The sequence below is a fragment of the Callorhinchus milii genome, unplaced genomic scaffold (assembly GCF_018977255.1).
Source record: "Callorhinchus milii isolate IMCB2004 unplaced genomic scaffold, IMCB_Cmil_1.0 Scaffold7, whole genome shotgun sequence".
Classification (NCBI taxonomy): domain Eukaryota; kingdom Metazoa; phylum Chordata; class Chondrichthyes; order Chimaeriformes; family Callorhinchidae; genus Callorhinchus; species Callorhinchus milii.
In genome coordinates, this window is record NW_024704748.1 from 25,480,491 (window position 1) to 25,501,236 (window position 20,746).

General features: G+C 36.4%; 1 protein-coding gene across 1 annotated transcript in view; it reads right to left on the reverse strand.

The window, feature by feature from the left end:
* Positions 1-1,301: 1,301 nt before the first annotated feature.
* LOC103185424 (WD repeat-containing protein 11) overlaps positions 1,302-20,746 on the reverse strand; it is a 47,697-nt gene continuing 28,252 nt past the window's right edge. The window contains 18 exon segments of the mRNA XM_042336883.1: positions 1,302-2,081; positions 4,014-4,093; positions 4,338-4,483; positions 5,783-5,880; positions 7,594-7,759; positions 8,168-8,263; positions 8,767-8,938; positions 9,175-9,240; positions 9,761-9,823; positions 10,167-10,275; positions 12,641-12,812; positions 13,239-13,353; positions 15,750-15,856; positions 16,768-16,915; positions 17,615-17,739; positions 18,457-18,485; positions 18,488-18,564; positions 19,548-19,623. Coding sequence (XP_042192817.1) covers positions 1,918-2,081; positions 4,014-4,093; positions 4,338-4,483; positions 5,783-5,880; positions 7,594-7,759; positions 8,168-8,263; positions 8,767-8,938; positions 9,175-9,240; positions 9,761-9,823; positions 10,167-10,275; positions 12,641-12,812; positions 13,239-13,353; positions 15,750-15,856; positions 16,768-16,915; positions 17,615-17,739; positions 18,457-18,485; positions 18,488-18,564; positions 19,548-19,623 — 2,009 coding nt within the window. The 3' untranslated portion in view covers positions 1,302-1,917.

Sequence of the window (20,746 nt, forward strand, 5' to 3'; positions counted from 1 at the left end):
TTATAAAGGAGCGGCGAGCAAATAAAGGGCTTCGCAGACATATAAAGCAGGTTAATAATAAAATATTGGGGCAATGTTCTGTGCAAATATGCTTCACTGCTCCAATATATTTCTCAGAGAGCACTGCATGCTTACCCAATTGGACAAGTACTTAGCAGTACGATTTAATCTTTCAGCAAACTTAATTTTAAGCTGAGTACAGCAGGATCAATGCAGTCGTCTTACAGTGAGCTGAACATGAACTGACCTGACGTTTTGTTCTCCCTGGAGTACATTCCATCATATTAACAGATACAGAATAATTATTACTTGGGAGCTGAGACAGAAAGTCTGGTGTCACGAGAGCATCTTGGCGTCAATCAAATCCAAGCTCGACAACTCAGTTGTTCTTGCCAGACTTGGTGGAAATTAGAATTGAACCTTCAATCAAGTAGAAGCCAGCGTGACACATCTGCTCATTGACTCCCCAGGGCGATTGAGATTAGAGAACAAAACAATAAGGAACAAGGTGAAGTGAACAAATACCAACCACTAACAATGTTCCAAATGATTATGAAACAGCAGATAATATATTTGTGCCACAAAAGCAAACTGCCTTAAAAATCATAAGTTCACCAGGCATTTTGAACATTAGATTTGAAATGCTTGAACTTTAATGGCCTCAAATGCTATAACCATTCGTTAGATAAGAATTCGTGAAACAATTTCTGACAGTAGACCATCAGTCCATCTAGATCTAGTCTATCCACTCAATTTCCCACAGGATTTCTGCAATTCATCTATTCTGAACTCTAAAAATCTCCAATCCTTTTACCTATCGGTGATGATGACGAACTCTTTCCCCAGTGAGCTCTAATAAATCTTGCAACGATTTATGATGAAAGCAAAACTCGTTTGGGCGATCTTGACATGCAAAAAAACTGTCTTACTTATGGTATCACTTCTGGTTTGGGCGACAGTTTTAAAGAAATGAACCAACTCTTGGAAGTTTCCAGAACTAGGTCTGGGTTCTACTGTGCTTTGGGAAAAGGATAGCTTTCAAACCACTCTTTTTATATAAAAAGCACTAATTTAATATTGACGGGCAGAGTTTACTAAGGCAACAGATTCCTGACGGTTGAATGTACAGATGAAAACAGACAAGAATTGGTCATTCAGTGCAATTGGGTTCTTACAATCGAGATATCTATAAAATGAAAGACCTTGTAAGGTAGATTTCTCATTTTCTGAGCAATTCCACATTATCCAATGTAATGTGTCAATTCAACCTGAGGAAATCAAGAAGTGCACATGCTACTGGATCAATGTTTTAAATGTTTAATAACTTTTGGAATTAGCAAATCATGGTAAACTAAACATTCAATTACAATATATACAAACGCTATTTAGATTTATTTATCAATAGAACATTTCACATTTGAATACATTTTTCAGTATTCAAGCAGACAGTAAATAAATGCCTTAAAGTGTAATTATACTCAGAAAACAATTTGCAGTCAGAAAATAACTACAGATTCACATCGCATTCTCTTGCTTGATCAGACAATCAGAGGCTTGCTTTTTATCTGTTGCCAAACACAAAGTAAACCCTGCAGTTAAAACTGTAGAAAGCTTCATGGGAATCATAAAAAGTATTATAGGAGGGGGAATGTGAAGATCATGAAAAACAGAATAAATTCTTGCTATTATCAAAGGTCTTTTTAGTGAGAAAATGTTAAGAGTGAAGCGTTAAGGGTACATCTAATTTGTTTACTATTTTCACTGCAATGTATTTTATTTAGATCACACAACAGTAACCCTCCGTATAATATTCAAAATTCTACAAGTTGGTCATAAATGTTGATCACAGACTGTTGCAACTAAAATCTTGGAAAATGCAGAGGGCTTGTTATAATTTCAAAGGTGAACATTTGCACGTCATGAAACAGAAGCGGATTTATCTTCTTTACCCTGCTGTAGTTCCTTAAGCAACTCAGAGCCGGCATCGTTTCCCTTTGTGGAAAAGAGAATCGCTCCTTCCCTTAGGTTCAGCATCTTCAAGTACCTTCCATAATCTGCATACACTGAATTGCAAAATTTCCGTGAAGTCACATTAAGGAGAATAAAATTGTTCATATCACCATTGTTCGATTTAAATAATTTAGCACGCAATTTTTTCTCTTACGGAACTTACCATAATTACGGTCAATGTATTTTCTATTAATACAACTACCTATAAGCTCCAAATAAGCAGCGATATAATCAAAATATAAATTTAGTCTTGTGGTATTGTTTTTGTTTTGGTATTGCTATTCAGATAGATAAGCATATATATTACAAAAACACACACACACACAGAATAAATAGATCCAGCAAACTTGTGATCATAAAAAATGTACTCGGTTCACTCAAACTAAATCAATAAATATACTGCACAAGATCTGGTCAAATTCTGCTTTGTGGAGTTGCATTTTAAGCAGCTGTAATAAACAAGAGTACTGTATTCAATTCACCCAAAATGATCAATAAGTAGGTGTTTAACTTAATAATACATTCTGCAAATGATTAATTCCTGTGGTTCAGTGCCTGGAACTTGGCCAAGTTTTCAATCATACTGTTGCTACTGCAAAGCTTTTTGCATGTTATACAATTACAGTTTAAAATTTCAATTTTTTTTCCCCCTGAATAAAATATAAACGCAGTGCCAAGCTCACTTTGAAATATACTGTATCAGAACACTTTTATAATATCTGGACTCTCCAGATTGAAATCAGTCATTATTTTTTCACATGCAGAGGATTTTCATGTGGACGCCAAGGACCGATGCGACATCGAAAGTATTATATTTCACACTGTGATAATTTTCGTATGTTGTAGTAATGTGGCACAGTAAATTAAAAGGCACGAAAAACATCACACTTGACAACACACAATTATCTTGGGGGTATATTTAACAGCTTAGCTCAAATATTTTGTAAAAGAATTGAAGAAACATAACAACAAATTGTATTGAAACAGTGCCTTCCATAATACATAATATAGCGCTCTATCACGTCTTTGAGACGTCTCAAAGCGTTCCCGGTAAACAGAGGCATGTGGAGTGAGGAAACGTGCCCAACGTTTCACCCTGCCCGGGAACCGAACCCAGGTCTCTTGCTTGCGAGGCGAGTGCTCTAACTACTGAGCTACAGGACTCCACAATGTCCTTCAGGTGGGGATGAAGTCCCGAGGTGCTTGACAGTGAAGTGCTTGTACCCAAGCTAATAAGATAATATCTTTTAATAGTATTTTATTGATATTTATTTATTTTATTATCGTGCTAACAGAATAAGATTTTCTATGGTTTTAACATTTGTCTAATTGTTCCTCTACGTTTATCCTTAGAACGGCTTCAGTAGACTTAAAGTAAAATATTTGATTGATGCTGCAGTTTCCTGAGCCAGCAGTCACAAATGATTTCCCAAAGCATAAAACGATTCTTCTCTGAGCCACACGCTGGATAGATATTAAAGTCCTAGCCACGGAATTTGTTTTGGAGCTTGTATGTTCATGCCACTGAACTCTACTTTTCCCCCAAAAAAACTTTTCCCAATCTTTATGCCAAGGTTGAAGAACAGAAGCCACCAGGGTAAACATACATGTAATGTGGATACGATGAAAGCCTTTACTCTCTGATGAGTTGGGCAGATCAACTCTGTTCCTAATAGCTGTGAGGTCATAATCATACAAGCCTGTCTACAAAATGGCATTAAATGGATAATTTCACTCAAAGAGGCCACAGAAATAGTTGATGTTCGGACATAAGAACGGCATTACAGCATGTGAGAAATATTCTTTTACGAATGGGATTAACCCTTCCACCAGCACGAAGCTAATTTTACTTAGAACATATAACCCGGATACGTTTGCATCAATTTACATTTTTGGAAATATTATGTAATGAGCACTTATAAGTGGCCAAAAGAAAGACTAAGTGGAGACCTCGAAGCCACAGAAGTGTCTTTCTCTTTGGAATTTTTCTAATAAAAGGATATTTGTGCTTTCATCGATTTCAAAGACCCCGTATTTGAGACAGGCCTCCAGGAAAAGTGCAGCTCTGTCAAAATACCGCATGCTGAAATAAAACACAAGAAATCACACAGCATTATTTAAGTTTTAACTTACGTTTTTAAAAATCAGATTTTTTGAAAAAACAAAGAGAAAGGACCCTGGAATATCACATCACTATATTTTCAAATTCAATTCAAACCATAACAGCTTTGCATGAAAACTCTTGAATTGCGGTATAGGTACAAATACATTCTCCACATAAATACATCTATTTAAAAATATATTTAGGTAGAAACCACACTTCTTACCTGTGCAGCATTTCTGCAACTTTCCTAAAACAGCCTAACGAAAGAAAGACCAGAATGGCCTTGGATTTCTGGTTCACCTGTGGTGAACAGAGATAGTCTACCCACCGCTTTATTACTTCTGCACATTCCTCTGAGTTGAGACGCACCTTTAGGGAAGAAAGGAAGACGTCAGAATGAAGCAAGTCCAGTTCAAATATGGGCGGCTGCAGGACTTGAAAGAAATAATTTTCTCCAACGAATGGATTTCATGACAATTTTCACAGCAGTAAATTAGATTTCTAGGGAATTAACAATGTTAACTGTGGATAGATAATACTCTATAGCAACAGAATCTTAAACTTTCAAGCATAAGACTTGAATATGAATTCCAGTCTTCGTGGACATTTGCATTCAGTTACATCTATTACTCCCAAAGAATCTGACAGATATAAGGGTTGTCTTTATACAACATTCAAATAATCTCCCTGATGGGTGTACTGAAGTACATCATTGACCACATCTGGAGAAATCACCATCTAGATAATCCCACTCTTCCAACTAAGGATAAGAGAGAATTGTGGAGCAGCAACGTAACTAGATAACAAAAATAATCCTACTCCTCTCGTTATACTATGATCAATTTAATCTTTAGTCAATTCACTTTACAGTATATTCTATATTTTGAGACGTCTCGAAGACGTGATAAGGCGCTATATCAAATGCAAGGATTATTATATTATTATCTTTGAAATGGCTTTAAAGTCATAGGAGTGAAGAAGCAAGCAAGAAACGGTTAAATGTAGGTTATTCTTCCATTAATTGTGTGATTTGGTACTTCAGACGGCAGTTGATTAAAAAAAACATCTCATAAGACAGTGTCATGGTGTTTCAGAAGTGAAGCTAATTTGAATTTCTGGTTGAAATAAACTCTTGCTCTTAACAGCTTTGCTTCTACCCTGGACTAGATTAAAAACTAGATTAAATGCGTAATAAGAACGCATTTTCCTGTCTCGCCAAGTTCGTAAGCTTTCATTGTTTTCGTTTTCTTGGGATGTATTTTAATATGCAAAAAAAGTCAGCTGCATAGAAATAAAGTAATTAAAATCCAACTAAAATTGGGACCAACAAAGAAGCCTTTCAGTCTGGTACTTAATATCTAGGATTTGATAACAAATGTAATTGAAAGCAAGCACCACATGGTTTTCTTAAGAGCCACATAAAAAAAAAGATCTATATCAAGGCACCTGGCTTACTGAATTAACAAAACATATTATAGGGTCTATTTTTGTTCGAGCTTTAAATGTAACCTTTAAATAACCAACATGGGAAATCATCGGTCCAGCATTGATTAAAGAATCTGTAATGACATCTAATCAAAAATTAAAATGTCTATTATTAGATATTCTCTGGAAATGCTATTTGCTATGTCTTGTCCTTCAATCTAAAATGAATTATGGGACACTTGCCTTTGCAAGCCACGCAGCTCGATTCCACTCCCCATAGGTTTGCAAGTACCGACAAGCATCAGCGGCTTTATCAATTAGGCAAAGCAGCTGGACGCCTTCTATGAGAGTAAAACAAAGCGGAGTCAATACAATCAGACAATAGTACCGTAGTGTAATTTTGGGGTGATTGAGTAACAGTGTAGTGGATAGAGCTGTAGCTGATGGTTTGCTGAATGTATTTTTGAGGATTTCATGAGATCTGGATTATTCCAATATTCCCATCTTGGCACGAGTGCACAATTATCGCTCCACTCCTGAAGGTAATTCAATCCCAGGCCGTGCATATTTAGTGCTAATAGATAAACAGAATTTATTTTTCTGCTCGTCATGGTGAGGATGCTAGCAACTGGAATACTTTGGGCACACAGTGACAGCACCGAGCGTTTTTCAGAATTGTTTTGATGCAGAGCAAAGTTCCATCGATCATTGTTAAAATTATGTAACTCAGGCTTAACTTCACGAGATCACCCCACCTTTGCAATAGCATTTTCTACTTCCCAAACCAGCCATCTGGGTGCTATGAACACACACAAACTAGCAACTGAGCTGAGACTCAAGTTCACTTTCACATATAACTGAACCGAACTGACAAAGGAGACTTTCATCCCATCAGTCTGACTGATATGAGTCCCAGAAGTGAAGGGATAAACCGCTAGACTACTCTACTTAGTTTCCCATATTTCTCATTACTTTAGTGTTGAGAATGGCAAAGGCACAGAAGTATGTCTTATGTTATGTTTATTTATAACTCAGTGAATTATAAATCTTTAACCTGACAGATAACATAGGGACACAGTAAATATTTCAACTCAGGCATTTAAGTTTTCTTCCTGATGCTTCCTTTCTTTGTATCTAATCTTAGAAAAATCACGCAACTGAATCTGGGTCACAGTTTGTACAGAAATCGCCTGTAAGCGTGCAGGCCTGGCTCTTTCCGTTGTGGTTGTTTTCCACACCTCAAATCACTGTAGTTCTAACGGTTGACCCACATTTTGTAAGCATTATGTTGGGTAGATAGCCTAATTGTCTACTTATGAAGAATATTGCAAACGGTTTCAACCCCTGGATAGATATTTAGATTTAGCACCAAGTGGTTTTACTGTAGTATTTCCAAGCTCTTTGTGATTTCAGCAATGTAGAAACTCAATATTTTCAGCATGTTTTGACCTGCGAGTTTGAATCCTTATCAGCTCTCAGGAGTTGCATTGACCAGGAAGTGACATTCTCTGGAGCAGTATTCACTTTCATCTCTAAAGAACCTGGTTGAGTAGCTCGCTGATTCTCCAGGCCAGTGAGAATGTCAGTCTCGATTGGCAAGCAAGTTCAGATTTCCCAGTCGAACGTCTAGAATCAAAGATACTTTTGCGAATCTTGCTTCTAATAGTTTCTCATTGGGTTCCAATGCTGTAATGAATTTCTTTTTCTTCCGCCAGTAATTGAGATATGGTGAACCTGCTGATATCACTGTGTGCTGAGGTGGGCTCAGCTGTTGCAGGCAGTGGCAAGCAATTGAAGGTGGTCACGTCACCACACAAGATGTACTGTGTTTGCTGTAGGAGGATGTCATCCCAATGCCCTATGCACATTCAGTTCTAGAATGCACGTATTCAGTGTACAAAAGTAGCAACCAATGAAGTGACATATAGATGGCGTTTCCAATTGTGACGCCTACATTTCCCTGTCGACTCGAAGCCCCCAAAGACACAAATGAACTACGACACAAGGGCACAAGTTTGAAGACACTACATATGAATACATAGAGAGAAATTTACCTGCTAGCTTCCCATTAGCTATCATGTTGGTAGCGACTAGTTTTATAGTGCTCTGGGAAGGACCCGAAGAAGTAATGGTTGTAACCAGACAAGCCTTCAGGGAGTCACAGTAATAGCTTGGATTCTCTGCGCTGGTCTCCAGCAGTAGCTGTACTGCTCTGTCTGTCTGTCAAACACACACAATGAGATCAGACAGCACAATTTCTCTTTTTTCCAAAGACCTTTAACACTTTATTTGCTGATCTAGCTGAGCTATTTCTTGTAGCAGGCAGCTGATCGTAGAATCCACTGCATAACCAATTAGAAAGCCTGAATTAATTATTCAAATCACAATGCATCTCAAAAATCCATGTACTTTAAATATGCTTTTAAGCTCATTTAGTTCAATAGCATTATGCTTGTTTAAACTCACAGTTGTGCAGTTGACAACAGCCACACTGTCACTTTAAAAAAAAATTCGATAAAGTAGCCTTGTTTAAACTTAAAAATGAAGTACTCATAATCCCCAGGCAATAAATACAAGCGCATTATGCTTTTGGATTTTTCGGGGTTGAGATAGAGATGGATTTCCTACCTGGCCTAGCAAGAGTAATTGGTCTGCACATTTCCTTGTGTGATCATAAGTTGTTCTCTTTGCTTCTTGTAGATTAACCCGTTCGATCTGGGATCTCTACAGATAAAAGGCAAAGGTGACAGATTAATTTTTTTTAAACTCAAACCTGCAGTGAGATCAAAGCTGAGCAAAAATGAAACTATATTACTAAAACATCCAATTCCTCCATCCCCTGTAAAAATCTTATTGGAGGCAAAACATTTTTAAAACAGGGGCTTCATATTATAATTGAATGAAAATGGAGACTCGAAATATATTTTCGAACAGGATGCTCAACTCCGTTTTACGGTATTGCATCCCAAATATCCATGTTATAAAGAATCTGCTTTGCCATTCACTTGAAAAATGAATGCAACAATGCCAAATCTTTAATTCTCTTGTTTTTCTAAACAATTTAAATTTATTCAAAAACGCGTGGAATATTTGGGGAACACAACCAGATGTGCTCAGCCCAAGCACGTCATTCTGGTGATATGTGGAACGCTTGCCAGCAAAAGCAGTTTTGTGTTATTTACTTCTCTCACCCAAACTGACATCCGGTCAGGCACAATTTGAGTTACCTGGAAGTAGGAATTTTCGCAGAGTATGTCACAGCAAATATCCAGTGGGTTTTCTTGGCTCTCGTGAACAGGAATCGTACTGGGTTCAAGTTGCTGTTTTCCATGCGAGAAGCTATGTAAATAATGAGCAGCAACAGTCCAAAAGTGCAGTTCTGACTCATCACCAAACAGCCTTTTTTTTTTCCGGGGTTGGGGAGAGGACGAGGGAAGTAAAGAGAAAAAAAATAAATTCAAGATAAAAGTCATCAGGAGTGTATCAACTGTAATGAAGGAGACTTTACAAAGAGCTAACTATTATGTTAATGGAAATAATATACTTTTATTATCTTCCAAGAAAAGTCACAGGAAATTGCACATCCTTTTTCTTATCACTTCTGGGTAATGTTAATCTATCGTTGTTCAAATTACCTTGCGACTAGCAAGCATCTCTGCAACAGGTGGAATTCTGGATCCAGGAAAAGACTCTTCATGTCACTAGAGAAGAAAAGTAGAATTAGAATGCAGGTTACACCAAGCTGTCAGCCTGTCTCAATTAGCAGCCTCTAAGTTAGAAGGTTTGGGGTTCAAGTTCTACATCGGGACTTTGAGCTCACAATCTAGTTTGACGCTCTACATTGTCAGAGATGGTGTCTTTCTGATGAGACGTTAAACCGAGGCCCCACCTGCCTAAGTGGACGTTAACTATCCCATGGCACCATTCGAAAAGAGAAGGGAATTTCTCCCGGTGCCTTGACAAACAATCCCCGGCTAAAATTGATCGTTTACTTCATGGCTGTTTTTCGGACATTCCTGCGTGCAAATTGGCTGCCACAATTACATACAAATATACAGTCACTACACTTTACAGTTAAACCTTGTGGTGCATTGTGAGACAGTAACAAGGGGATTATTTTAACAACAGGACTGCAGTAACATATCATGTTCAAAAGATTTGTTTTAAAACTCCCAGGCACAGCTATAAAACATTAATGTTTTCACATAAATTATGACTCACTTTGTCAATGAGTTCAGTTGCTCTTGGATGAGATATTTTACTTCTTCATTTTCTAAATAGTCACTGTAGGAGACAGAGAAAAAAGTCAAATTAAACGTATGCATATATATGTTCATGCCACTTCACAAATAAAATAATATAATTAGATATCTACAACAAAACTTACACTTATATAGCACCCTCCAGTCACTGCACTCAAAAATAAATCCCGTAACGTGTCTTGAGACGTTGTGAGTCAAACACAAGGATTACTATTTTATTTTTACAACATGCTTAAGATTAATAAGAAGTGTAAAAATCTGAGTTATTGTACTCTGAATGAAATCTTGATTTCTCTCCAAATGTTCCATATACTTTCTGACCGGTTTTGATATAAAAGAGAATATTAGAAATTATTCTTCCTTACATTTGCATAATATCCAGTGAATACTGTTCATTCCACGGTTGATGTAATAAGAAAGCTTTCAATGCAAGGCAGCATCTGGGAAGCAGAAGGTAAGGACACCACAGTGGATCTGAACAAGGAAAATACAATTTGATTGGCCATTCTATGAATGTAGCAGGGTTCATCAATTGTAATACCCTAAGCATAATTGTCACTGTAACAACACAGAAGATGGTAAGTTTGCATGGGACACAGACTCAAGCTCAGAAGAGAGAGGATGAATGACGAATTTTTACGTTATTACTTTACACAGAAAATGGCGAATACGTGGAACTAACCAGGATTACATTGCTAGGAGGCGAAATTATTGATTGGGGGCTACGAGAGATATAGTGCAAGATTTCTAATTTAGACTTGGGAACAAGGTCGCTTTCTGGTTGTAAACATTCCTAGCAAATGTTGAGCAAAAAGAAGACAAAAGTGAAAGAAATGTTTCAGAACAAAAATAAAGATAACGGAACGATAAAGAGAAATATTTGAAGATTTTACTTTATAACTGAACAATGAATAAAACAAGTCATTCATAGCAAATAAAGAAAATGAAGGAGTTTCTAAACACGTAAGTGGATGATTGCTCGCCTCTGTACCCTCTCATGTAAGCTACAACTGAGGAATTACAGTAGTATTGAGTTACAATTTAAGGATGAAAAACTTAGAACTCTGTTCCTTTTTCTAAAGGCAAAATCAGTGCCTGTAATTTGAGTTGAGTGGAGGTCACCAAGATTAAAGATCAGCTCGTCTGTTGCAATGGTGCAATTCTATCAGTAGGTGGGGGTGCAGTTGCACTTAGGGAGAATGAACAATGAAATGTGACAAGGATTAATGCTAATCTACCTACCCATCATTAGAATAATAATCCTTGCATTGGATATAGCGTCTTAGTATGTCTTCAAGATGTCTCATTCTTCCATTGCTGTACTTCTATCTCTTCACATTGGTAATTGACATGAATTTATTAAAAACGAATAACATCCTTTTTTTTTAAAAACGTAAAAATATTTTTGTGATGAGAATTGTGAGGAGTGCTGTAGAGTGGAATTCGTTTTCAATTTTGAAACCCAGTGTTAGCACTAAGGGTGTGGGGGAGGGGGGGGTCAATTTGATAGATTCTGGGCGCTTTGCATTGCTATATAGATAAAGTAAATCTAAATTAATGTGGAATTTCTCCTGTTGGTGGCATTTAAGCTTCCGTTTTTCCAACAAGACCTTTTTCCATCTCCATTGACACCCAAGTAAAAAACACTCTCTGTAATACACAGAGAATATGGCTTCTAAAGTTCAGAAAAGGGACTGCACTCTTCTATATGAAATGCAAATCAGATTTATTTCAGTAATTCTACCTATAACCTATCATTATACTATGAGCAACTCTGTGGAGTGTGAAAGACAGTTAATTTATACTTTTGCAGCCATGTGCTGAGTGGGTTAAAAATGGATTTTCTCTTGACTGCACACACACCTGGAACTCATTATACCTCATACAATGTGGCAGATACAGCACAGACTTTTTTTTCCCATTGATTCTAACAAGTGAACCTGACTGAACATCACCAAGGATAAAGTCAGAGAGTCTGAGAACCTGGAGTGACAGGTGCAGATACGATGTGCAATAGCAGGGAAAAAAAATGAGTACAGGAATGAAACCCAACAGAGAGATTTTGTGTTCCATGCTGATCAGGAAAGCAATCCAAAGTCATTGTGGATAAATCAATGAAACTATCAGTCCAGAGTTTGGCAACAGTAAAAAAAACGCTGTGCCTCATTTGCAATGGAACAACGGACAAATAAAATAAAGGTTTATATTTACGCTGCACAAGGCATTATTCAGACTTCATCTGGAGCACTGCTTTGCATTTTTAGTCATCTGTTCTCAAAGAATATTATTTCTCTTGAGAGGGTACAGAGGTGAGCAATCAATGTTAGGTGTTAGAAATGTACATTGTGAGGAAATGTTGATGAAGTTGCAAGATAAGACCAAACAGTATGTGATTTAGGTTAAATAAAGTGCTAATTCGAAGAACAGACGGCTCTCTTGATGTTATGGTTAATATTAATTTCTCATCCAAAATTCAGCAATTTATTAAAAGATTACATTAGTCTATTTCTTTGCTGTTTTTGTGAATTTGCGAATACAGATTAGCAATCGCATTGAGCTTCCTGTTGCTTCAAAGCAATTCATTTAAACCTGGCTTGAAACATTACGAGGTAATGAGGGAATTTATCAATTGCAAGTATTAAGTATTGATCCACTGGGTGGTGAAAGTTTAATCATATCAGCAGAAACAAATTAAATATTATCTTTAAAATATAATTCCCTCGATTAAGGCGTAATACAATTAACTCCTTATTAAAACTTTGTGTTAAGCGGTTTGGACAGTCATCAAGACAGATCCACAGCACAATATTCTTCTGTCAGCTTGGCTAGGAATTCCTACCTGCTAACTCTTGCTCATCTATTCTGTAGCTTGCTGATTTCATGGCCATCTCTAAAACCCGGATGCATCCATCATCGGCTGCCAGGACCACTTTGTCAGAGCTGCACCAATCCACATCAAGAATCTTGTAGTTGACATTCCGACCAGTCCTGAGGCTACTCACCATCTGAATCTAAAAATAAAATATCTTAAGAGATTCAAAGTAATTTTTGAATTTTAAAAAAAAATATATATATATAAAATATATAGACAGGGAGAGAGCGATTCAGCCAAGTTCAATACATTAAATATTTGTTTCAGGAACTGTTTCGAAAACTAAAATGCATACGGTCCAAGCAGGCTTTAAAAAAATAATAGAAACAATATTTCTCTTAATTCAATAACACTATTATACATAATACTTATTAGTACAATAAATTAGAGTTTAAAAAATCCTTGCATTTGATACAGCGGCTTATCACGTCTTCGAGACGTCTCAAAGTGCCTTACAGAATATACTGTAAAGTGTAGTGACTGTGTGTTTTGTGGGCGAAAAGGTTAAACAGCATTAATTCTTGTAGAAAATGATAAGAAGATAATTAAATGACACACTGACTACCTCCTTCGTATCCCAGACTTCAGCTCCATCATTAAACATCACCAACAGCTTCTGATTTCCCTTTCCAGGGGCAAAACGGATCTTCTTCACCCAACCACGATGAGTAGGAATTCCTCTATTAACAAAGAATAAAATCAATCCTTCCTGATTTTACAATAAAAATTCCAATAACGTTCCTACCTATGAATCTATTTTGAATGATTGAACAGATTTCGCATTCATTAGGCTTATATTACAACAGCTTATTACAGCAGTTTACTCCAAGTGATTTAAACTAGCTGAAATTTCCAAAATGTAAATCATATCGGGTTTAGCTCATTATTTATTAATCTCACAATATTGTTCCCCCAATTTGTGGTCTCTTGTTTAGTATTTGTATTGAAACAAATTGCTTGCACCCGATTCTCTTCTGAACTCTCTTTTGTATTGTTTTCCAACAATACTTCTTTCGATAACTTGACTACATACATATTCTAAGTGCACTTTCAAAAATTTGTTTGTATTGGAACAAATTGCTTGCACCCTATTCTCTTCTGAACTCTCTTTTGTATTGCTTTCCAACAATACTTCTTTTGATAACTTGACTACATACATATTCTAAGTGCACTTTCAAAAATTCGTGACAGAAGCTTAACAGTATTTCTTTGGACTCTGTGCATCTGACTACACATTCAAACATTCCATTAACCTTAACAATTGTAGCATCTAAACTACAAACACTTTTCAATTACTTTTCTATTATCACATTTTAGTCTCGGTGTTGCTCCATGTTTTGGAAGATTATACACCTTCCTTCCTGTGTGATTGTAATACAACTCCAATTTTCTACCAAAATGCACACCTACACCTTCACTTGCTATAAAACGTTAGGACATATAATGTGGACTTACATATAACTACTGTATCAATTGAGTTTCAGGCATATGTTCCAATACAAAATTGTATGTGAAAAATTATGGTGTTCAGAAAATATATATATGCAGTCCTTTATGAATATTAAAAAAAGTCTCCTCTGTAAAATTAGGTGAATAAATTCTAATGTCACAGCTCAATTCACGTGATACAACAGCACAGCAGATCAATTCATGCAATTTAATCCCAGAAGCCTGCTGTTGCTGTCTCCCACAACAACCCACCACTGGCAAAATCAAACATAACTTATAGTGGAATGAGCAGCTCCCATGGCACCATGGTATTAGAGAATGAGACGAGTTAGGATGCACTTCAAGGATGTACAATTTCTTGCGTTGGGGTTGCATTAATCAAACACTCAAAATTCTACTCTTGCTTATAATGTAACTTTAACCTCCCTAAAACACCCAATCTCATTCACAAAGTTAGGCCATTAATGAATTTGTGGACAGTGACCCTTTCCCCACCAATTCAAATGAAATGCAAAAAATGATTTCTAGCACAATCTAACAGATCCAGTATATCTTCCCTTAGTAATTAATCGTATAATGATGTGAAAAAGTGATTTTAACATACAGTATTCTTTTCAAAAAAATAGGTAGGCTACATGGACCAATGCTCTATTCCTGCCTAATATTGTTATGAAGTCAATCGGTAAACAAGGTGTTTGATCAAATATTGAAGCAAAAAATGCTACAGCATTGAAACAAGTTATTTAGCCCATTAAATTATACTGGTGTTTTTCTCCACATCAGCTTAATTTAATTCCAGCCTTCTGCATGCTCCCTATATTAATTCTGCTTTTTCAAGCACCTATGCAATTATCTTGAAATAACTTATGGATTCTGCCCATGGCAATTTACTTGATGCTAAATAATCAGATTTCTAAATTGCAAATGCTGTGTAAATCAGTAGGAGCAGAGTTGCAGTAAAATGTAACTTTAAAGACAGCAGCAAAATCTAGCGCATTATCAGTTCAAAGTGTTCAAAGACTCGTTATGTCATTACTCAATTCCATGTAGCTTAGCAGTATATAGAATTAAAATATTAACAGCCTTTACAGCTGTACAACTTTACAATTTGAACAAAAATGCCCCAGAATAGTTAGCCATTTTTAATTTGGAGATATTTTCTAAAAATCAGTATTAAGTTGCAGATCTTCTGTCCTTTTAATATTAATATAAGCATGATTCAAATATAATTTAAATATTGTTTTAAGTGGAGAGAGAAAAAAAGACCTCTTCTCACGTTGCAGGAACAGGTGGATAGGCAGCATGTGCCTCTGTCTAGACAACTCTGAAACCACAGTAAAAAGTCTAGTGCATAAGAGCGGCCTATGAATGAAGTTCAATATTTTACATTGCCTCAACCTTCGCTGGCCTATGCTTCACAGTTCCGAACCGTGATGTGACTGAGACAGACAACTAAGCTGTGCAGAGTGGAACAAAAAGATAAGCCACTTGAGTGAATTTGCATGGCTCCTGTCCACTGTACCTCAGATCTGTCAGTTGGTGCCATCACGTTGCCTTACATTACTGATCTTGAAGGATAGCTTTTTGATAGGTGTGAGACTGCAAAGCTGTCCAGTGTTCTAATTACCTGGAAAGTCTGGCTTTTAGATCCCAGAAGTTCAGATTGCCATCACTGTCTCCCAGGACCAGGGTGTCTCCCTTCCAAGCAATACAAGTAATACTGCCCATACTTCCCTGCAAATCATTTTGAAGACGAGTTCAACAGATTAAAATTTACAGGGTTCTGTTAAATAGAAAATGAATTCTACAGAATTTATATTGGACTGGACATTGTGCTCCAGCTACAAAGTGGGAGAATTATATTTTGATTCCAATAGAACATACACATTAAGGACGGAAAATTTATTGATAATTGACACTTAATTATATATTTTTACAGAATTTTCCAGGGTTCATAATATTTATGGTTTGCTGATATGAACACGACACATTAACATTTCGAAAATTGTGATGTTAGCTTGTGGATAGCTGTTAAATTGTTCTTTACTTATATTATTTGGCAGTTGTTCACGATCTCATAACTTAACTACATGACAAATCTGTACATTTCTTCTACAGCATTCACTATAAAGTGGAATCATTATAAACCTCATTCAGATTGATAAAGTTATTGAATAGATTGTGGGTTGATATAATTTAGATAATTTTCAGAAAATATTTAGATGACTGAAATCAGTTTTAAAATACGCATGACATTAACTAAATCACCTCAGCGAACATCACGGAATATAATAAAGCCAACATACAGTTCTAAAAGAAAAGGCATCTTGCGGTTTTACGCAAGAAAATCATCTGCAGTATCAACGCTGCAAACCATTTTCAACTACGACAAAGAAACATTAAAATTCATCCAATACGATTCATTGACTATAACTACTGAAAACGGCAAATTCAAATTGGCAACAAATGTGGAATATTTACTAGTCAGGTCACTTTTCCATTGAGGGTGACATCACAGAAATTTAGCATCTATTCTTATTTCACCAGATGGTTAAATTGTTCATTTTTATTTCCATTGAAAGCTAGGGTGTACCATTGCAGTTATGTGAAAAACAAACAGAATACCTCACATTGATTGTACTTACATCTGGAGGAATTCTGGCCCCATCTTTGACTATGTTTCCTTCTACAGTGAGGTGATAGACCTGCCCATCATTATCAGTGAACACAAAGTGCTCCCGTGCAGAAATATTCTGGTTAATTTCAGATTTACTTTCTGCTTCCTGCAGCAAACTGGAGAAATAAAATTAAATTCAAGATTTACTGAATCAGAATTCATACAGATTAACTTTTTAACAATGTTATATTGAAACTGTGTTCTACTATGTAACATTACATGTTGAATTTTATTTCCTAAATTTAAAGACAAATTGAATATTTAAGCAGACATTCAGTATGTAACAAAGTTAGATATTTCTTAGTTATGTCTTGTAAAGTAATATATTTCCTGAAACCAAATATTTATTCTCATACATATACAACTGAGTACATTCCTAAATACAGCGATTTGACATTATTATTCCGCATGCAATGCAATATTACTATATTGTGAAGATGCTTATTCCAAAATGAATTGAAAAGCACAAATTTATTTTGCAGAAGCCTACAGTACTAAAAGAGCAATTGAAACACTGAGCTTTGAAATGGCATGATCATTTATAGAAACTAATGCAACAATAGAGAGAATAATAATAACCATCCATGATTTGATATTGTGCCTGACCAAATCGTTGAGACATCTCAAAGTACATCACAGTATATAATGTAAAGTGGTGAGACTGTGTGTATATTTTGTGGATGAATAAAAGTAACAGAAAACTAAAGAAAAACTGAATTGTATCTATCCAAGACATTGGACTGGATCCTGCCACGGAAGATCAAAGGTAAAATGGGCATAAACCATAAACCAACGACCCCATACTTCATTATCACCTGATCATTGAAGACTCAATACTACTGGTTTCCATATCAGATGGAACAGTCTGTCTGGCTATGGCTTCTCGGGCTGCCAGCTGCTTTTTACGTAGACTCTTTAGGTTGTGAGATGGAGACCACTCCTACAGAAAGGGGAAAAAAAGACCCTGTAAAATATTCTTTTAATTCTTGTCACATCAAAATAAATCCATTGCTTCAATGTTAATTACTGTTAAGTGCACCTCTGGTGACCATTTTGTAGGCAAAGCGTCTGAAAAAACATGCTTGTATGTAAGATAATATGCATTTGCACTAAACATGTAGAAAACAATATCTAAAATTGAAAGAATAAAAGATTGTGACCAGCTGCTTGAGTGGCCAAATCACCATGAATATTAAAATATACTTCATTACGATCCAGTTTCTAACAGTTTTGTGATACTGCATCACATTGTTGAAACTTGTCACTGTGATTCAAAGGATGTACTGTAAAGAGACTGTATTTGTGGGTGAGCATGACAATCTCACACAGCAATGATCCACAAAAAGCCATGACGTGAATGACCAAGTTTATCTGAAGGACTGTTGCCCAGGAACTAGGAGAAACTCCCTTCTCTTTTTGAATAGTCCTGCAGGACCTTCAGTGCCCATTTAAACAGGTAGACGGGACTTCATTTTAAAGTCTCACCTGAAGGACCTCTGACAATGCAGTGTTCCGACAGGACTTCACGAGAGGCTTAACCTAGACTATGAACTCTATTGTGGGCTTTGAACCCTCTGAATCAGAGGCAGGAATGCTGAGAACCAACTGAGGCAGGCTGACACCTATTATAATGCAGATGGAAATATGAAGTCCTTACCAATGCTGTCACTGCGGGAAAGTTTTTGACATTTCTCGAAGCAAGGTGTACGTTCTAATATCCCACAGCTCCAAAGGTTTATCTTTGAACACGATAACCAAATACTGCCTAAATAAAACAAATGCATCATCCTTAAGGCTAAATTGTCATGGTCAATCAAGAATGAATATGACATGAAAGGATATGCATTTTAATTAATTAGAAACAAGTAAAGCCACATAGAATTTTTTTAAGTTGTATGCACATAGAATTTAATAATCTATTGACATGTATTGCAATCTAATTATGCAACAATTGTCAATGTAAAATTTACAATCGTATCTATATAATTCTATCTATATCTAGAGACTTTACTGTGACATCTAGAGCTCTGCTCAGAAGTGTCTATCAGAACAAATGAATGACGACAATGATGTGAACAGTCTTAAAAAGTGAATATGTCAGTCCTTTGTTTTGTGCAACACTAATAATCCTTGCATTTGACATAGTACCTTGTCTTGTCACATCGTTGAGACGTCTCAAAGTGCTTCACAGAATATATTGTGAAGTGGATTGACTGTGTTTTGTGGGCTAAACACAGCAGCCAATTACGCACAGCAGTGTCACACAAACAGTTGTGGATTGAGTGACCAAAATATTTTTTGAGACATTATTACCCCTAGAACGCGATGCGCCAATCGACTAACAACCAGGTTCCTATTTACTGTTAGGTAGAGTCGTGTGGAGTAAGGAAACTTGTCCAACATTTCGCCCCATTCGGGAATCAAACCTGAATCCTCTCGTTTGCGAGGCGAGAGTGCTAACCACTGCGCTACAGGACTCCACGTAGCCTAGATTATACTTAAATTGTTTGTAGTGGAGTCGAGGATAGATGGATAAGTGCTCAGTACACAAACACAACAGAAATGATGTGCTTTAGCCAACATGTTTAAGGTCAAACAATGTCATTCATCTCATCTCTATGCATCTAATATAATAACAAAACAGTCAAGCGTGCAGCAAGTGAGCAATTGAACGCTGTAAAAACAGAAAGCATGAAAGTTGAAGGTTAAGTGGATAATTAAAGCATTTGGGAATATTTCCATACTTACTTCAGATGGGACACTTTAATCATTTCTATTGGCGGTTCATCATTGCCTCGTTCGCCTCTAAACGCAATACTTCTTCCTGGGGAACCGAATGTTTCAGAAAGAGTCAGGAAAACAAACCGCATAGAAAAGACTTAAAACAAATATGATTGACTCGCCAAGTTTCCTACATCTTAGGATGTAGGACTTCAACAGGTTCAGAATCAACTCAGGCTCCATGAATAGCTATAATACCTTGGGCTACCATTACTTAGATAATTACAATACAGCTAATGTATGTGAATGCATCATTCAGCCCTTGACAAGTTCTTTGTCTATCTTCAAAACAAAAAATATCATTCTGACCATGTTTATTATACATCACGTGTCGAAAAAAAGTCAAATGTTTTGCACCAAAACGCAATTAATAATAAAGATGATTCTATTGTTGTTTCAGATACTGCGTTTATAGAAGGAGGAAAAATGGCATCATGTGGGCTCCTGTAGCTCAGTGGTTAGAGCACTCGCCTCACAAGCGAGAGACCTGGGTTGATTCCCGGCAGGGCAAAACCTTGGGCAAGTTTCCTTACTCCACACATCTAATAATAATCCCTCAAGAAAAAAATAATAAATTGGTCACTTCAATCCACGACTGTTTGTGGGACACTGTGCGTAATTGGCTGCCGCATTTCGCCCATAAATGTACAGTCAATTCACTTTACAGTATATTCTGTGAAGGGCTTTGAGACATCTAGAAGACGTGGAAAGTACTATATCAAATGCAAGGATTATTATTATTATTATCAATAATCTGTTGCACTCTTTGATAAGAAGGGAGACCTAAAAAGGGAGAAAGCAGCTGTTAGTCATTGAGACGTCTCAAAGCGCTTCACAGAATATATTGTAAAGTTTGCAGTGACAATTGAGTGCAAATCCAAGATAGTTATCTCGTCTCACCATTTGGCCAGTAGGTATTAACTATTTGAGCATCTCTCTTGCTACAAGGATTTAACAGCTCCAACTAAACAAAACGTGTGTCTTGTATTAACTGATTACTTTCCATAAATGTCCCCCAGTTACCAAGAAAAATTAATAATTCTTAATAAAATGCTGAATTGCTTCCCAGTCATTAGGTTTTGTAGTGTGAAGATAATCACACATCAGGACACCACTGAGTGCTTCTAACTCCTCACAGGAGCAGCTCATTCAACAATTTGCATCAT